The sequence below is a fragment of the Barbus barbus genome, assembly GCF_936440315.1.
Source record: "Barbus barbus genome assembly, chromosome: 3".
In the NCBI taxonomy this organism is placed as follows: domain Eukaryota; kingdom Metazoa; phylum Chordata; class Actinopteri; order Cypriniformes; family Cyprinidae; genus Barbus; species Barbus barbus.
The window spans coordinates 17,460,542-17,478,601 of NC_136731.1; the positions used below are offsets into that span (position 1 = coordinate 17,460,542).

At 35.7% G+C, this 18,060-nt stretch overlaps 1 protein-coding gene across 4 annotated transcripts; it reads right to left on the reverse strand.

Moving 5' to 3' along the window:
* Positions 1-142: 142 nt before the first annotated feature.
* LOC306851390 (target of Myb1 membrane trafficking protein-like) lies at positions 143-15,272 on the reverse strand. 4 transcript variants are annotated; one of them, XM_079387580.1, is made up of 16 exons: positions 15,121-15,272; positions 13,497-13,581; positions 12,158-12,236; positions 11,910-12,059; positions 11,641-11,775; positions 11,314-11,418; positions 10,078-10,194; positions 9,820-9,953; positions 7,119-7,158; positions 6,901-7,024; positions 5,246-5,297; positions 4,249-4,315; positions 3,986-4,054; positions 3,466-3,525; positions 2,566-2,596; positions 323-1,010 (listed from the first exon to the last, which is right to left on the reverse strand). In XM_079387580.1, the coding sequence occupies exons 1-16, from the start codon at positions 15,170-15,172 to the stop codon at positions 916-918; spliced, it is 1,395 nt and encodes a 464-aa protein (XP_079243706.1). In that variant the 5' UTR covers positions 15,173-15,272; the 3' UTR covers positions 323-915. The 4 variants fall into 4 exon arrangements, with proteins under 4 accessions (XP_079243707.1, XP_079243708.1, XP_079243706.1 ...); XM_079387579.1 differs by having other exon boundaries at positions 3,986-4,063; XM_079387581.1 differs by lacking the exon at positions 3,986-4,054 and having other exon boundaries at positions 143-1,010.
* Between the last annotated feature and the right edge of the window lie 2,788 nt (positions 15,273-18,060).

The following is an 18,060-nucleotide window of genomic DNA, read 5'->3' on the forward strand; positions in this document are numbered from 1 at the left end:
AGCGTGCAGTGCATCAAATCTTTTAACAGGCTTGTCTCAAGTTATGTATACTACAGTATATACATGAAGTTAACAGAGACAGAATATCATAACTTACTGCATTGCTTCACTCCTAAGAGATTAACAGTAGAAACATTACATTGAGTTTAGGTCACAAGTTTATCATGAAACAAAACAGTCATGAATCATCCAGGTAATGACACACAGTATTAGGAATCAAGCCTATGTACACTTCTGAACGGGGTCATTTTTGTATTTGGTCTTAGTGGACTATTTAAACATCAAAGTAGTGCAGTGCCAAGTAAAAGAAAGAAAAGATTTTCAAATGACAAATTTTATTGACTATACTTCAACAAACTAGAAGGTTTTACATATTACACTCATACTAGAGACATACAGCAGGCTGCACACATTCATTGTAATTTTCAAGTTTATTTTTCCAGAACTGTAAAGTGGTAACTGGTGAGAAAGAAACAAAGCCATAAAATTTCTCTCTGTAAAATTCTCCTCTTTCCTTCAAAACAGCCTAATAGTGTATATAGATACAATGGCTTTAACCTCAACAATCAAGATCTTTAATAAAGATCGGTAAAAGTTCTTCGTGTGTCACCATGGAGCCTTTCTCCATTAAAAGATGAAAGGAAATTACCTCTACAATAGACTGTACTGAAGAAATTAATATCTGGTTATACAAATATTTCATAAGGTTACACATCTGCAAAAACAAAATTAGTGTAACATGAAACATCTCCAAAACCCGCACCTAACTTTTAGACTTATAAAGTTTGATAAAGACATAACATGGTTAGAAATCAACCAAATATACTATAAATAAAGTGAAAAGTGAGCACATGGTTAATCAACTGAAATACAAATGTTGGACGTTACGAACAGGGTTTTGTAGAGAAAATCAAACTACAGTTGTGAACGGCCAGGTTCGTGCTGTGATGCTTTTACTGAAGGAAGACGCTCCGCTGCTTTCGCTCTCTCCGCTAAAAACTTGTCAAACTCTGAGGGTGGGACAGGAAAGAGACACTGAAATTAGTCTGCAGTTATAAGAAACAGAGGACTTCGGAGGATGCCAATGCTCAGACAACATACAGAATTACCAAATTTTGCCATAAGTCAAACATATTAAGGTTCTGCAATATATAAATATATTGTGGAAACTTAAATTCCTGTAGAGCTGCTTTGCAACGATTTGTATCGTAAAAAGCGCTATACAAATAATAAAAAAAAAAAAATAAGAAACGTGGTTTGATTTAATAAAATACTGATCAATATTAGACATACGGCAAAAAAAAATAGCATATGAAATAGCTAAAGAAATGCTTCAGAATGTGCTACAAAAACCCTAATGGCCTAGTTCAGTTCCTCAAAAGGTGGCCTGCGGAAATCAAAATTCTAAAGCATCAGTAGCATCTACACTGGACACAAGCAGCACTTTCTACACTGTGACGCTAAGTGATGAGTCACAGACAGTAAACTGATGCCCCGTTCTGTTTCTGACATACTTTCAAACGCATTGTGATACCAATGTAGAAAGCTGACAATGGTTAGTACAGTCTTACAGCGAAACCATGGCGAGTGTGAAAGGACTGAGCAATTTTGTCAGACCTTGACAGTAAAGCCAGAGCTGGGTAGATTACTAACAAATTGTAATCTGTTGCTGATAACATGACAAAAAAAAAAAAAAAAAATTGTAAATAGTAATGTAATCCATTACAGTACACATTCTAGGTAATGTAGTACTGTAATGTAGTTTTGAAACAAGTCATTAATCACATTGATTTAAATAGGATAATCTTGTTCCATATTGATAAAAAATACAAAGAGTAAGAAAATATATTTCATTCATTGTGTCTAACAAGATGTACATTAAACATTACATTTACGTCAAGGTTTCCCAAACTAGGGTTCGTAAATGAACTGAAGGGGGTTTGTGAGCTTAGTGAAAAGTTAATAAAGCATAAAAAAGGTAAAAATAAATAGTTAAATTAAAAATACCAGAAAAAAGCTAATAAAATTAATATTTATGTCATGACATAATTAGTCGGTAGCTCCCCCTTGTCTATGTATTGAAAGAATTTAGCCCAATAATGAAAATTAATTGAGGAACCCTCATTTTGGAAAGTACTTGCAAGTGTGAAAAATAGGTGCCTTTTAATGACTGTATGACTGCGAATGTAATGAAACCACAAGCTGAGTAAGAGACTACGTGTCAAGTGAAACGTGGAAGATGGCGTGTTGATCACGAAGGTGACTACGTAATGACATCCGGCAGAAATGAGCTACAGACTGATTCTCTTACAACAGGAAGACTGGAACATATAGAAGACTGACAGAATGAAATCAGATTCTCTAAAAAGCATAAACATTGGCCACTGATGTCCTATATGCAGAAGAAAAGAAGAGTGCGCATGCAAATCTAATGGCCCAGAAGGACTGAAGCTTTTTCCACATTTTTGATGTCAATTTAAATCCAGCTCAGATTAAATATGGCAAAATGTGTTTAAAGGTGCTAGCTGAAAGCATTATCATAACAGCAATATAAAGAAGGGTTACCTTCACTAGTCACTCCTTCAGAGTCATCTTCCTGTGTCACAAAATATCAAACACAAAAATACATTTAGGAAATACAAGAAACAATAATGTTTTAAGATGACATGAAATCCAAATGTACCCACTTATATTGAATAATATCTTATTCTTCATAAAAGGGCTTGTGAAAGTTTCCGTAAACTCAATGTAAAGAAGTTGTACAGCAGTTCTTCATTTACTGAACTGCTAATCATTACTTTTGTCCTGTTCAGTGTTCACTATTTTATATTAAGACTTGTGAGTAATTACTGACTGGTTCATATGACAGTTCAGAGTTATACATATTCATATACACTACTGTTTTTGAAAAAAAAAAAGTCTTGATCTTCAAGGCTGCATTTACTGTATTTTATAAACAGTAATGTTGTAAAATATTATAATTTACAATAACCATTTTCTATTTTAATATATTTTCAAAATGTTATTTATTCTCGTAAAGCTGAATTTTTACACAATCCTTCAGAAGTCTAATATGCAGAAACATCAATGTGAAAACAGTTGTGCTGCTTCATATTTTTTTTTTTTTGTATTTAGGATTCTTTGATGAATAGAAAGTTAAATGAACAGCATTTATTTGAAATAGAAATCTTTTCAAACATTTTATAATGTCTTTATCAATTTGTTGCGTAAATAAAAGCATTCATTTCGAACTTCAGAACTGTAATTTTATACGAGTTTTGATATTTGTAAGGTTGTTTTAAAACATGAATAGTGTTACTGTTATATGACCAATTATTTGAGGGGGAATTTCGCCAAAAAAAAAAAAAATCGGAATCGTTCAGTTGAACTGGAGCCAGAACTGTTATATTCCTCACAATTCCTATGCTTAGCACCCAGTTAGAGATCTAAAAATGTGTCACTTACATCATCTACGTCCAGCCATTGTTCAATGTCATCCATCACTTCACTCTGATTGACAGGAATCTGACAGCAAGAGAAAATTTTATTTTACGATAGCATAATAAAGCAATATAATCTGTTGCAAACCACACCCATTTCAAACAAGCTTCCTGCTTCTCAGTGCTTTAAAGTGTAAAAGAAGAATCGATATGCTTCAGTCCTGAAGATGGAAAATAAGTTCTTTTGAAATTTGGCAACACCATAAAATACGGCACTGAGGAGCTATGGATCGCTCAGCATCCAGGCCTGAAACACAGAATGAGCTAAACACCAAAATTCACACAGAACCTTCAGCAAATAAAGATAATGAAGCTCCTCAAACCATGCGGGCCACTCAGAAGCAAGACAGCGCAAACATTCACCAAATAAGAAAAAAAAAACAAAAAAAAAAAAAAAACTGACATGCTAAAAGAAAAAAGCTCCCAGCTTGACCAATAGCATGTCACACTGGAGGCAGACTGTTTTATCAGCCAATCAGACCCACCATTCCCTTTTTAAGCATCCAATGAAACTGAGGCGAGCTGCTGAGGGAGGTGGAGTCTAGGCTGTCATCCTTAACATCCTCAACCATTTTAAATGATGGTCATGTATCGTTGCATCCGATGGCAGGTGAAAACAACACAGAAACATCTTGAATGCTGTTACATACACTAATGAATGCTGCTCTCTCGTAATACAAAGAGATGCTAATCGAACGCTCCATTTCTAACATGATATTCTTTCTGCAGGATTAAATAAGACACTTACAACTCCAGTGTCCTGTCGCTGTCTTTGAGTGGCTGCAAGTCCCTCTAGACCTGCAGAGCATTCTGGACTGGTAATAAATCACACAAAATATGTCATGTAAAGATCAAGTATTACACTTTGGTTTTGCTGTACTGCAACATTTATGCTTTGAACACAATCAACACTCTTAAAAATAAAAGTTCTTAATTGGCATCTATGGTTCCATGAAGAACCTTTAACATCAATGGAACCTTTCCATTGCACAAAAGGTTCTGTATAGAGGAAAAAAAATCTTTAGATTTTTCACAGTAGAAAAAAAAAAAAAAATTGTTTTAAAAGAACTGAAAAGTTCTTTGAGGAACCAAAAATGGTTCTTTTATTGCATCAATTTGAAAACCCCCTTATTTATAGAGTGGATACCTGAAATCATGCAAAATGAAATTCAAATTTGAGGACCATCCAAGATGTAGATGAGTTTGTTTCTTCATCAGAAAAAATTTGGAGAAATGCATCATCATATCACTTGCTCACCGATGGATCCTGTGCAGTGAATGGGTGCCGTCAGAATGAGAGTCCAAACAGCTGATAAAAACATCACAATAATACACAAGTAATCCACACCACTCCAGACCATCAAATGTTTGTAAGAAACAAATTCATCAAGACTTTCTTAAATTACAATATGAGCCCTCTAATCACAGTATTTTTTTTTTTTTTTCGGTGAATAATTCACCTCACCATGCACAGATCAAGCACTGTTACAAAACAGTGAAACTGTTCTAAATATGCTTTTCACTTCATAAGACATCCACAGTCATGTGGATTATTGTTTTTATCAGCTGTTTGGACTCTCATTCTGACGGCACCCATTCACTGCAGAGGACCTCCTCGTGAACAATTGATGTACAGGTAATGATAAATTTCTCCAAATCTGTTCCGAGGAAGAAGCAAATCTGGCCTTAGGGTGAGTATATTTTCAGCTAATTTTCATTGAGTGGACTATTCCTTGAATTCTTACCTTTTTTGTGATGAGGTGCTTTTACTTAGTTTTAAATCATCAGCTTTTGTGCCTGTAGCAAATCATGCAACAAATAATTCATTAATAACTGTGAAGATTAATATTAGAATAAAAATGTATAAATGATTCAGAAATACAACCCGAATTCCAGAAATTAGACGTTTTTTAAATTTGAAAATGAAAACAAAGATTTTCAAATCACATGAGCCAATATTTTATTCACAATAAAACATAGATAACATAAATGTTTAAATTGAGAAAGTTTACAATTTTATGAACAAAATTAGCTCATTTCAAATTTGATGCCTGCTACAGGTCTGGGCATCGAGGTTACGAGTTTCTGGAGTTTTGCTGTTGGAATTTGGCCACATTCTTGCCTGATATAGGTTTCCAGCTGCTGAAGATTTCTTGGTCATCTTTGATGTATTTTTCGTTTAATGATGTGCCAAATGTTCTCTATAGGTGAAAGCTCTGGACTGCAGGCAGGCCAATTCAGCACCCGGACTCTTCTACTACAAAGCCATGCTGTTGTAACAGCTGCAGTATGTGGTTTTGCATTGTCCTGCTGAAATACACAAGGCCTTATATAGACGTCGTCTGGAGGGGAGCATATGTTGCTCTAAAACCCTTATATACCTTTCAGCATTCATAGTGCCTTCCAAAACATGCAAGCTGCCCATACCGTATGCACTTATGCACCCCCATACCATCAGAGATGCTGGCTTTTGAACTGAACGCTGATAACACGCTGGAAGGTCTCCCTCCTCTTTAGCCTTTTATTTCCAACAAGAAGGTCAAATTTGGACTCGTCTGACCATAGAACTCTTTTCACTTTGAAACAGTCTATTTTAAATGAGCCTTGGCCCACAGGACACAATAGCACTTCTGGACCATGTTCACATATGGCTTCCTTTTTGCATGATAGAGCTTTAGTTGGCATCTGCAGATGGCAAGGTGGGTTTACCAACAGTGGTTTCTGGAAGTATTCCTGGGCCCATTTAGTAATGTCAATGACAGAATCATGCCGATGAGTGATGCAGTGTTGTCGGAGGGCCCGATTCGGGCTTGTCTTTGAGATTTCTCCAGTTTCTCTGACACTTTTGATGAGGTTATGCATTGTAGATGATGAGATTTGCAAAGCCTTTGCAATTTGACATTGAGGAACTTTTTTTTTTTTTTTTTTTATAAAGTATTCCACAATCTTTATATGCTCTCTTTCACAGATTGGAGAGACACTGCCTATCTTTACTTCTGAGAGACTCTACCTCTCTAACAGTGCGTTCACACCAGACGCGACTTGCGCGAATAAATCGTGCTATAAATCGTGCTAATCGAAATGGCTGTCATGGATTTTGTTGAGAGGGTAGTTGCGCTTTATGTGCTATGGAAACACTGGACGCGTGTATTTCAGCCGAGAATGTAGTTGTTTAAAACTCAAATCTGCGGTTTATTTATTAAAAACAGCACCTATTTGAAAATGTGCTTCGCCGATTTCGGAGCCGTGAGCTCCAGGCGATCACCGGGCGCTTGTGCTCATGTAAAATATTGGCTCATGTGATTTGAAAGTCTTTTAGTTTTCATTTTATTCAAATAATAAAAAAAAAACATCCCAACACTTCCGGAATTCGGGTTGTATAAGCAAAAGTGGAACTTACTTAGTCCTGTCATCTGATTGGATAGTGTGGTGACTGTTGATTGGCTGATTGCGCTATGAGCACCATTGGCTGCTTTTGATTGGTTTGAAGTTTCCAAATCAATAAGATTTGTGTTAGCTGGATTCTGAAATACAACAACGAATTATGAATGAATCAAATAAAGATTCAATAAATATAGTCATTATAGAGCATTTAATATCAAATTTATGAATTCTTACAGATTGTGCACTGCTCTGTCTATTGAGTTGTCTTTCAAATCTAAAAAAAAAAAAAAGAAGTTAGATAACACTGATGAGATGTGATCTTAAATTAACGAACTTGAAGTGAGATGACATCTAAATGGCGTGACATCATTAAGTGAATTAATTTTCATGACTTCTCCAGTTGTTCATGCTAACTTTATAGGGATTTATAAAAATCCACAAAGAGTATTTTTAGCTGAATAAAAACACTTGAATTAGATGTATTTTTATTTATAAAAATGCCCATGAATGTTTAGGATTTTATTTATTTCCTTAACTTTCCCAAGTCTGGAAATCCAAGTTGAAAGATTCCCTGATATATCTAAACTGTAGGAGCCCTGTCATTACAAACACATGATTACACGATATTCCCAAAATTGCCTATATTAATTAGGATCATCAAGGATCATTTGGCACTTTGGACTTATGTAAGTTATGGTGACTGCCACTGTAGTCTTATTATTTGCATAATGTTATAGTTTTTATTCATACAGTGGTGTGAAAAAGTGTTGGCCCCCTTCCTGATTTTTTTTATTGTATTGCATGTTTGTCACATTTTAATGTTTCAGATCTTTTAACAAATTTAAATATTAAATCAAAGCTTAACACAAGTAAACACAACATGCAGTTTTTGAATGAAGTTTTTTTATTATGAAGGGAAAACAAAATCCAAACCTACATGGCCCTGTGTGAAAAAGTGCTTGCCCCCTAAACCTAATAACTGGTTGGGCCATCCTTAGCAGCAACAACTGCAATCAAGCGTTTGCGATAACTTGCAATGAGTCTGTTACAGCACTGTGGAGGAATTTTGGCCACTCGTCTTGGCAGAATTGTTGTAATTCAGCCACATTGGAGGGTTTTTGAGCATGAACCGCCTTTTTAAGGTCATACCACAGCATCTCAATAGGATTCAGGTCAGGACTTTGACTAGGCCACTCCAAAGTCTTCATTTTGTTTCTCTTCAGCCATTCAGAGGTGGATTTGCTGGTGTGTTTTGGATCATTGTCCTGCTGCAGAACCCAAGTTCGCTTCAGCTTGAGGTCACGAACAGATGGCCGGACATTAGGGGTGGGCGATATGGGAAAAACATCATATCACGATTTTTTTTAGAAATATCACGATTCACGATTTTATCACGATTCTTTGTCATGTTGGTTTTACAAGTTGTCTGAGCATTACAGCCAAACTAGAAAGACAAAGCCTTTCAAGGAAACAAAAACAAAAAAAAAGACATGGCAGATATTTAGGCCAAAGTGGGCGAAGATAAAAATCTGTCATCATTTTATCTTTATTAAAAAATAAGAACAAAGATACACATTACAAATACACATAATATACAAATAAAACAAACAGTGCTTTATTTTCAGGTACAATAGGTGTATTTAGCAGAGCATTCAATGAAATTGAATGAACAAATATAAAAATAAAACACTAGATAGACTGATTCCTAAAGCAACTGTATTAAAGTTTTTCAGTCAAGAACAGTGAGTGATTTTTCTCTTTGCGTTTTTTTGTTTTGTTAACGTTAAACGAATAGTTCCCCCAAAAATAAATATTCTGTCATCTGTCTGTCAATTCTGTCATAATGTTTTATTTTTATACCATCCTTTACTCAAAAGTTGTTTTAAACCTGAGTGAGTTTCTTTCTTCTGCTGAACATAAATGCTATTTTGAAGAAGGTGGAAAACCAAACAGTTGCTGGTCCTCAGTGACTTCCATAGGATTTTTCTTTCCTTCTATCAAAGTCAATGTGGACCAGCAACTGTTTGGTTACCCTCATTCTTCAAAATATCTTATTTTGGGTTCAGCACAAGAAATTAATATAAGTTTGGGACAACATGTGAGTGAGTAAATAATGACAGAAATTAAATTTTAGGGTGAACTCGCCCTTTAATGACAGTCGACAGCATGTTTAGTGTCCTGTCCCTTTAAGAGCTGCACGCATCTAACAGGCACGCATCCGTTTCTCTCTTAACTATTTACTTTTATTTTAGAGATAACCAACTGAGTCTGTATATAAACCTTGTGTGTTTTGACAGTATTAGCGCAAAAAATAAGTTAGTTGAGTAATCAGGCGCTGTTAGACAGGCTTTTTAGTGCGCGTGCTTCAGGTGTATGCGCTCAGAAAAAGCACAAGTCAGACCAGCGCGCGAATGAAACATTTAACCAGCAAGGCTTGTGTGCAAATAATGTACTTTTGCGATCGCGAATAAGTGCAGTGGCCTGTCAGAGTAACTCTACTGCTGTATGTCGTGTTGTACAGCTATATATAGACGGAGACCAGAACTGTGTTTGATATAATGTGTGCTGTAGCACGATACTACGATATTTCTTCAAAAGCAGATCGTGGAGACAATTCCATGTTCCATGTTTTCACCATTTGTGGATAATGGCTCTCACTGTGGTTCGCTGGAGTCCCAAAGCTTTAGAAATGGCTTTATAACCTTTTCCAGACTAACACTTTTTCACACAGGACCATGTGGGTTTGGATTTTGTTTTCCCTTCATAAAAAAACCCTTCATTTAAAAACTGCATGTTGTGTTTACTTGTGATGTGTATTTTATCCATTTACATTTACACCTTTGCAGGTCTCCATGTACATATAATGAACATTCATAGATGAATTATTCATAGAATGTTGACAAACATCATATCATCAAGGCAATTTGCCTCTAACCTGTGATACTGTGCAAACGTGGTGTTAACGTCGTCATTGGCACAGAGTAGCTGCTCTATAAGCTTCTCATCGCTCAGTCTGGGTATGAGCTCCACCATCCGGCCCTGCATATCTTTGGTCATGGAGTAGAGCTGCTACTGACCGGAAGAGAGAAGAGAAACAGTAACAATCCTTCACATTTATAGGCCTAAAATCATGACTGAGCGTGAACTTGCTGAGAAAAGAAAGTAAGGGTGTGTATTTGTGTTTGATTGTAACCTGAAGCAACTCTGTGTCTGATGGCTCAAGACTCGCAGGCTCCATCTGACTCATCATGTCTGACATCACAGATATATTATTACGCACCACCTCCAGTTCAGTCGTCAGTGTTTTCATCTGAAACACAAACACACTTGAAACAAACGGTATTTAATAATACAGTAATAAAATCAAGCATTTTACATCATTTATTTTCCATGGTTAATGCTAAATTTGACTTATAATCACATTTTGAACATTTTAAGATGTATAACTTAACATTAGTAGTTACATGCACTATGAACAAACATTAATTATGTATATTAAGTAAATGTTTTAAAGTATAGTTAATATTAATAGTATATTAATCTATACTTATAGATTAAGTTACTATACTTATATTAATAGGGGAAGTCGTGGCCTAATGGTTAGAGAGTTGGACTCGTAATCCAAAGGTTGTGGGTTCGAGTCTCGGGCCGGCAGGGATTGTAGGTGGGGGGGAGTGAATTCCCAGCGCTCTCTCCACCCTCAATACCACGACTGAGGTGCCCTTGAGCAAGACGCCGAACCCCCAACTGCTCCCGGGCGCCGCAGCATAAATGGCTGCCCACTGCTCCGGGTGTGTGTTCACGGTGTGTGTGTGTGTTCACTGCTGTGTGTGTGCACGTTGGATGGGTTAAATGCAGAGCATGAATTCCGAGTATGGGTCACCATACTTGGCAGTATGTCACTTCACTCTTAATTCGTATTAATTTTTAAATGTACTATTAATAATTAATAAATGCTGAAAAAAACAGTTAACTGTCACTTCATGGTATCAAATTGAACCATACTGTAATATGAACTGGTACTAAAAATGTTTAACATGATTTAAGTCTCACCAGGTGTTAATTTTGTGAGGAGCATCATTACATGTAATATGCAAAATAATAATCACAAACATTTTTCATATTTATAATATATATTCAAATAGATTTTAGATTTATCAAAACAATTCATAAATAAAAATTTAACTGTCACATACATATATATAATTATTTTTTGCCATGATCATCATATCATGTAATATCACATAATGCAAATTATTATAATATTAAATATTTAATGTAAATCTAAATTGAGTCCTGCTGAATGGATACTGTTGTAGTCAGCTTAGTTGATTTAGTCAATCCATAACACTTTATTAATTCCTAAAATATTCCAGCCACACCCACACTTCAGCATGAGTTGGCACTGCTGTGTGTGTGTGTGCGTTACCTGTTGAGGTGACGGTGTGATGGGCGTCTCTGTATTCTGTGGCTGTGAGGATGTGACGGAGTGACTTTCTGTGTGAGCTGTTACCGGAGACGCTGACTCAATGGTCTGTTGGAGTCAAGCATTAATTCATTAATTTATTAATAAATCTAAATCTGAAATTGAGCAAAAGCATGGCACATATTACATGTTAGCACTCTATAGAAAGGATATATTTTCTGATTTTGAGATGTGCAGATCTTATGAATTCCGATAAACCTTTATTTGGATTTCTAGTTGTTTATTAAAAGCAGCTTGTTGTCATGTATTTGAATGTGCAGCGGTTTATACCCTGTTGGGAGTATGAATAGGAGAACAGCCATTCAGTTCAGTCATGGGAAACTCCACGCCTTTTCTCCTGAGATCCTCATAGACGGTCACGACACCCGTCAAATCGGGAGAACTCCGAAATGCATCGGACCACGCCTAGAGGGAGAGAAAGATAGAATCAGACGCCAGACACACCCAGAGCTCTGTTTGAATACTTCACACTTCACAGCACAAAATATGAACCGCATAAAGACGTTTACTCTGGGAGTTTATAAAGGGTTTATCTGGACCTGTATCATGCTCAAGACTCTGTCCTGAAGAACCACTGGGGCGTTGTTTTTAGGCAGGATTGTCTGGACCAAAACATTCTCCACAAAGTCTCTGGTGGACACGTAGATGTGGAATTTGTGTCCGCAGTTCTTCACACAGGCCTCCAAAACCTGCAACAAAACCAGAAGAAGGATTCCAAAGATTATGTGAAAGATTATATGAAATAAGACACTGAGTCAATGGTAATGACAATATGTTTGACACTTACACTCAAAGTCAGCATAACCTCTTTGAAATTCCTGTTTCCTAGTATCCTCTTCTTTATTGCTCTGACTGCATCTTTAGGTCTGCAAACAGAGCAGCATCACAAAAATTATGCAATGTTATATAATGTATGTTATACTATCAAAAACCTCAAAGCACCATATAGCCATTTATTATCATTTATGTATTTAATAGAATGTTAACAGAGGCAAAAAATAGGTTTATTAGGTTTTAAATGACAGCTATTAAGCTCAAAACGAAGACAAATTGTATTGCGATACTTTCTGGTTGTGAAACATTAGATATTATTTGTTATGTAGGTTGTTATTTTAGCTAACACAGGGTTTCCCAAACTAAATTAAATCACAGAAATGAAAATGAAGATAATTTTAAAATAGAAACTTTTTAGATCTTATTTATTTACCTACATGACCATTAACCAACATGACAGAACCATGAACATACACAAATGTTGTTTTATTTTATGAAATATTTAAGGAACAGTTTACACGATAGGAACTTGCTTAAAATGCACTCATCCTCAGGTCATCTAAGATGACAGAGTAATCGACGCAACTCCAGTCCATCAAGTAATGTCTTGTGAAGTAAAAATATGCGTTTTTGTAAGAAATAAATCCATAATTATCCTGTTTCAACTTTAAACCGCTGGTCCTGGTCAAAATATGAGTCCATAATTCATAGCATTTCCTCTAGTGAAAAAGAGGAAATTCATCCCCTTTTGTCCTCTCACATCAAAATACACCAACATATTTGTTTTGGGCTGTATTTGCTTGTAAACGGTGCTTGATCTGTGCATATTTCTCTCCTGATTCAGACGAGATGAAAGCAATATTACTAATATTATGGAGAGAGGACTGAAGCAAATATTTGAATTTAAAAACATCTTAATGATGGATTTATTTCTTACAAACATGCAACGTTTCACTTCACAAGACATTAACTGATCGGCTGGAGTGGTGTGGATTATTGTGATGTTTTTATCAGCTGTTTGGACTCTCATTCTGACGGCACCCATTCACTGCCGAGGATCCATTGGTGAGCAAGTTATGTAATGCTACATTTCTCCAAATCTGTTCTGATGAAGAAACAAACTCATCTATCTTGGATGGCCTGAGGCCTGAGGGATTTCAAGCTAATATTTTAGGTCAAACCAGTTCAGCTGACAAAAATATAAATGTCAGTTTGGGAATCTGTGATCTAATACAATGACATTCAGACATTTTAAGTGTAGTTTAGGTGTACAAATCCAACTGGGGAAGAGTTTAAAAATAATTAATTATCATGACCAAACAGAAATGGGTTGTATCTGACAACATACACACCCTTCATCCGTTTCATTGACAATGTCACAGATCTCCACGTTGATTCCCCAGTCTTCAGACGGGAGAGAAGAACTGGTGGCATGTTCTGAGCAAGAGACCAAGAAACAGTCAGAGACACACACAAAGGCTTCAATCTAAACTGAAAGGATACAACAACATGTTTTGATCACATACTTATTTAGTGTTTCTTTTTGTTAAGCACAACTGAACAAAATGCAGAAACACAGATGAACCCAAAGCGATTATGTAGATGTTCCCCATCAACAGAATCAACAATCAACTTTAAAAGGAACTTACTCTTGCCTTCAAACAACTCATTATACGCTCACACACACACACACACACAACAAACATCACTGAACCGTCAGTCAACTAGCCTGCTATAACATCAGGATATTATTGTCATCTTACTCATCAGTAGCGGTGTGGTTTATGATTCATAACAACACTGGTAGAGTTACAAACACTGAACTTCTGATGATATAATGGCTCCTTATCGTCATGAAGAGCCCAGACTAACTTTAAAAGGAGAAATCCCACCCATATGCTGAACTAATTATTTAAACTAGGTTACTGAGTTTAACATGACTTGTCGTATTTTTCTGCATCTAGGCAGGGAAAACAGGCTTTCCAACAGTATGAAAGGGCAAGTTCTGTCAAAAGCTCTATTACACTGGTATTGACACAAACTTGAATACCATCTTTAAAGGGATAGTTCATGCAAAAATAGAAATTCTGTCATTATTTACCCACACTGTTGTTATGAAATAGGCTACACATATATCCATTCCATACATAATGTTCCATATGGAACACTATAGGAGATGATGCGAATTAAAATTCTGAAAAATCTTAAAATAACAGCATAAAGTGAACTGACAGATTTTTTTGGTGTTTATTTGAGCAATCTGCAATTCCATTCTATTCATCTAAAGGAGAAATCTGGGATGAGCAGAGCATTGCAAAGATTATTTTGCTGGTAATGCATAATTATCGTGCTTGGCTGGAACAAACAGTTCCTTCCCGACTAATTGCTCTGTGCAGCCCATTTAGATGAGAGTCTAGCTGCAATGGCACTATCAAGAGAGGCAGAAGAGCTCTTGAGATGAATGAAAAGTAGCCCTGATATTGCATTTCTCGTGAAATCAAGAGTAAATTCTGGAATGGGTTACATAACCGCTTTAATACTCAGTTGTAAATAGCTCTTTTCTAAACAAGAGCGACAAAGAAAATGGGTCAAAACGTTATTAGGCTATAAGTTACGGAGACGTGCAACTTCCAACACTAACCCTCGTCGTCCCGCCCTTCCTCGATACTATTTGGGGATAGCATTTGATTGACACACATTTCCGCCAATCACGAACAGAGCCTTCGACATTGGATTGCTTGAATGAAGCGTCAATCTACACTTAATCGTATCCTTTGCTGTCATCCTTAATTAAACGATGTATACGTGTTCAGGTGTATCTTGCAAGTGAGCTAGCCACGAATACACGACGAACAGTTGAAATCGATGTAAATATCAAGCAGTCGTATTGGACACAGCAAGTCGCTTATCTGTGCGTATGATGCTCGCTTAAACGTACTCCGTGTGATTTGCGATCTCATCCAGCGTGCTACTTACCTATAAGTTGACCCACGGGTGTAGAAAACGGGTTTCCTATGAAGAACTCCATCCTCCGAGCGTGTCTGCTGCTCAGTGTTTCGGCTTTTGGGCTGATGATCAGTTCCTGGAGAGCTTAAACAAACTTAACCGATTACATCATCTCTTAAAGTGACAGTAGCACTGGCGGGGATTTTCTGAGTATACACTGTATGCTGCGTACTGTTTTCGCTAGTATGTCAAACAGAATGCATTGTACAACAATAGACGTTTAAAACAAGTACAGCAGTGATAAACACAGTTTTGCATGTTTAAGGCGAGACACTGCAGGTGAATAGGGTAAAAAAATTAACTAATAGGTATCACCTTACCTAGCTGATTGATTACATTGATAACTGCAAACATTTTTTGTATTACAAGCTTTCTAAAATGTTAGGTTTAAATATGCAAATGAGGCATTATTTAATGAAATATGTGCTAATTTGCATACATTTCTAGAGCAAAAATCTAAACACTGGATGAAGTTGGTTTCAAAATCATTCTTATTTCATTTTATTGACATATTAGAGTCAAAAGTTTTTACAGAGGGAATTTTGGGAATCTCATTTTGTCACTCCATAATTCAGAAAATACTTAGAACAGACAGAAAACAATACATTTTAAAAAAAATTTGGGGAATAAAATGTCGTATATAATCAAGCAAATTATATATGAACAAATCCCTCTGTAAAAACCTTGAGGATATAGACAGGAATGAAGATGTAAAGTTTGTAAGTGCTGCTGAAGTGGAGATATATGGCTCAATGTAGGAGAGAAAACGGCCTTTAAAAATATGTATTGTAATTGAAATCTAGTGACACAAATCGATAAAGTGCTATAAAAGAAACACTTAACAGTGTCTTTTGGATGTTTTCTTTCCACTAGTCTGAAAAAATACTTTATGAAAAACCAAAAAGCCCAAAATCTCAAATTTGACAGTTTTATGAAAAAACTGTTTTTGCCTGCAGTGTCTCCCCTTAATTCAACAAGTGGCATCTTAAATTGGAATTTAAGCCAATTTTGTATCATTTTAATGAAATTAAATGTAAAAAGAGCAAATAATGAATTGAGAACAAAGATTTTAAAATTGCTGCTGATATTACTCAGTATATAAAACCATGATCCGCACTGACAAAAGTTTTCATTTTTATTATTGATCAAATAAAACGCTAAAAAGACGACTAATTTTGTGAGTGCGGATCATGGTTTTAGCTATATACCAAGTAATCTAATAGATTGACACACCAAAATAAAATATGAAGTGACAAAATAGCGCAATGCAAATAACTTTGTGGAGCTGCTGATACTCACCTATTTCACTGGAAATTGAAGGATGTGTGTGAACACATTGCATTGTGAGATTGAGAGTGTTCCATGCATTCAGTTCTGTATATATGTTGCACATTATGGTAAAAGTTGTAGTAGGTCATCCAGGTGTTCGGTGCATACAGAAAATTCACATATTGTGCACAGTACATACTGCATACTGAAATTTCCATTTATTATCATGGAGTTATGCATAAATTACTGTATGGGTGTGGTGTTGTGAAATGCAGGCCCTGCCCTAGTGTGTTGCCCACATGATTTGATTTGAGAGTTCATAACAAAAGCAGTCTGCTGACCTGTCAGGGTGTGTGCGCTCTTACAGAAAACATCTGAATCCTTGGTGTATGAGATGCATTTTTTTATTTTTAGTCTTGTAAAGTCTAAAATCAAATTATTTATAGCATGGTATTATAAAAACTGAGGGATGTCAAGCCAATTTTGATGCATGCCAGACTTTATCGCATCTGTCTACAGTAATATTAGTCTTTTTGTCTCTAAAGGTCAACCACGTTCTAGATGCAAGCCACAAAACCATTACCAATCCATCTCTGGCCACCGGGTTTCAGATAATAAGAGATTTAATTGTCATGCCCTGCTGAGATAATCTTATAATAATCATAATATTTAATCTTTTGCTTAATTTCTTCTTTTTATGTTTAAAACAATTATTGCTACTTAATATTTTGGGGCAAACCATGATCCATTGTAATTAAAAGTTTGAGGTAATATTAAAAAATAAAAAAATGTATTCATAAGAATGTATTAAATTGGTCATTTGAAATAAGTGCTGTACTCTTGAATAAAAGAACGGCATATAAGAACTATTATTAATATAACAGTCCTTCTGAATTGATGAACTTTTGTGATGAACCACATGGTGGCATGTGTCTCTGTTTGAGAGTCTTCAGTCAGAGCAAGAAAACCAACACCTGTGGTACTGACCTGAAAAACTGCTGTTGTTAAGGTCAGAAATTCACACAACAGAGAGATACTGTAAGAAAATGGTGGATTCTTCATTATTTTGTAATTTTTTTCATTTCATGGTCTTAAATTCACATATCATTTGAGATCATTCTAATAATAGCGGCAAGAAAATGACAGCTGAACAGCAAAATAATAATTTTTGGCGTGTGCCTGACTGTTGATTAACATACCTGAGAAAATTTCAAAGCTTTTCACAGTTCTTCATTAGAGGCAGAACTCACAGGAACATCCTCCAGTAATTAAATTGGTCACGAATGAGTCAGTTATGACTCACGGCACATTTCTGAGTGTGATGCAGATCAACAGAGGAAAAGGTTGAAAGACACATTTTCAAAAGAGAGAGAAGGAGAAAACACATTTTGGTAAGACCCTGCTAATTATTCAAAGTAAATCAGTAACCAACTAAATAAATGAAACTGATTCATAAGTGACAGTTACACACTGTAATAAAAACCTTTCTATTTCTAATAAATGCTGCTCTTTTAAATGTTCTTTTCTTTCCATCCAAGAATCCTGAAAAAAAATGTGTCATTGTTTTCAACTGTTTTCAGCATTGATAATAGTAATAAATGATAATAATTGACAATAACAAATGATACTAATAGTAAATCA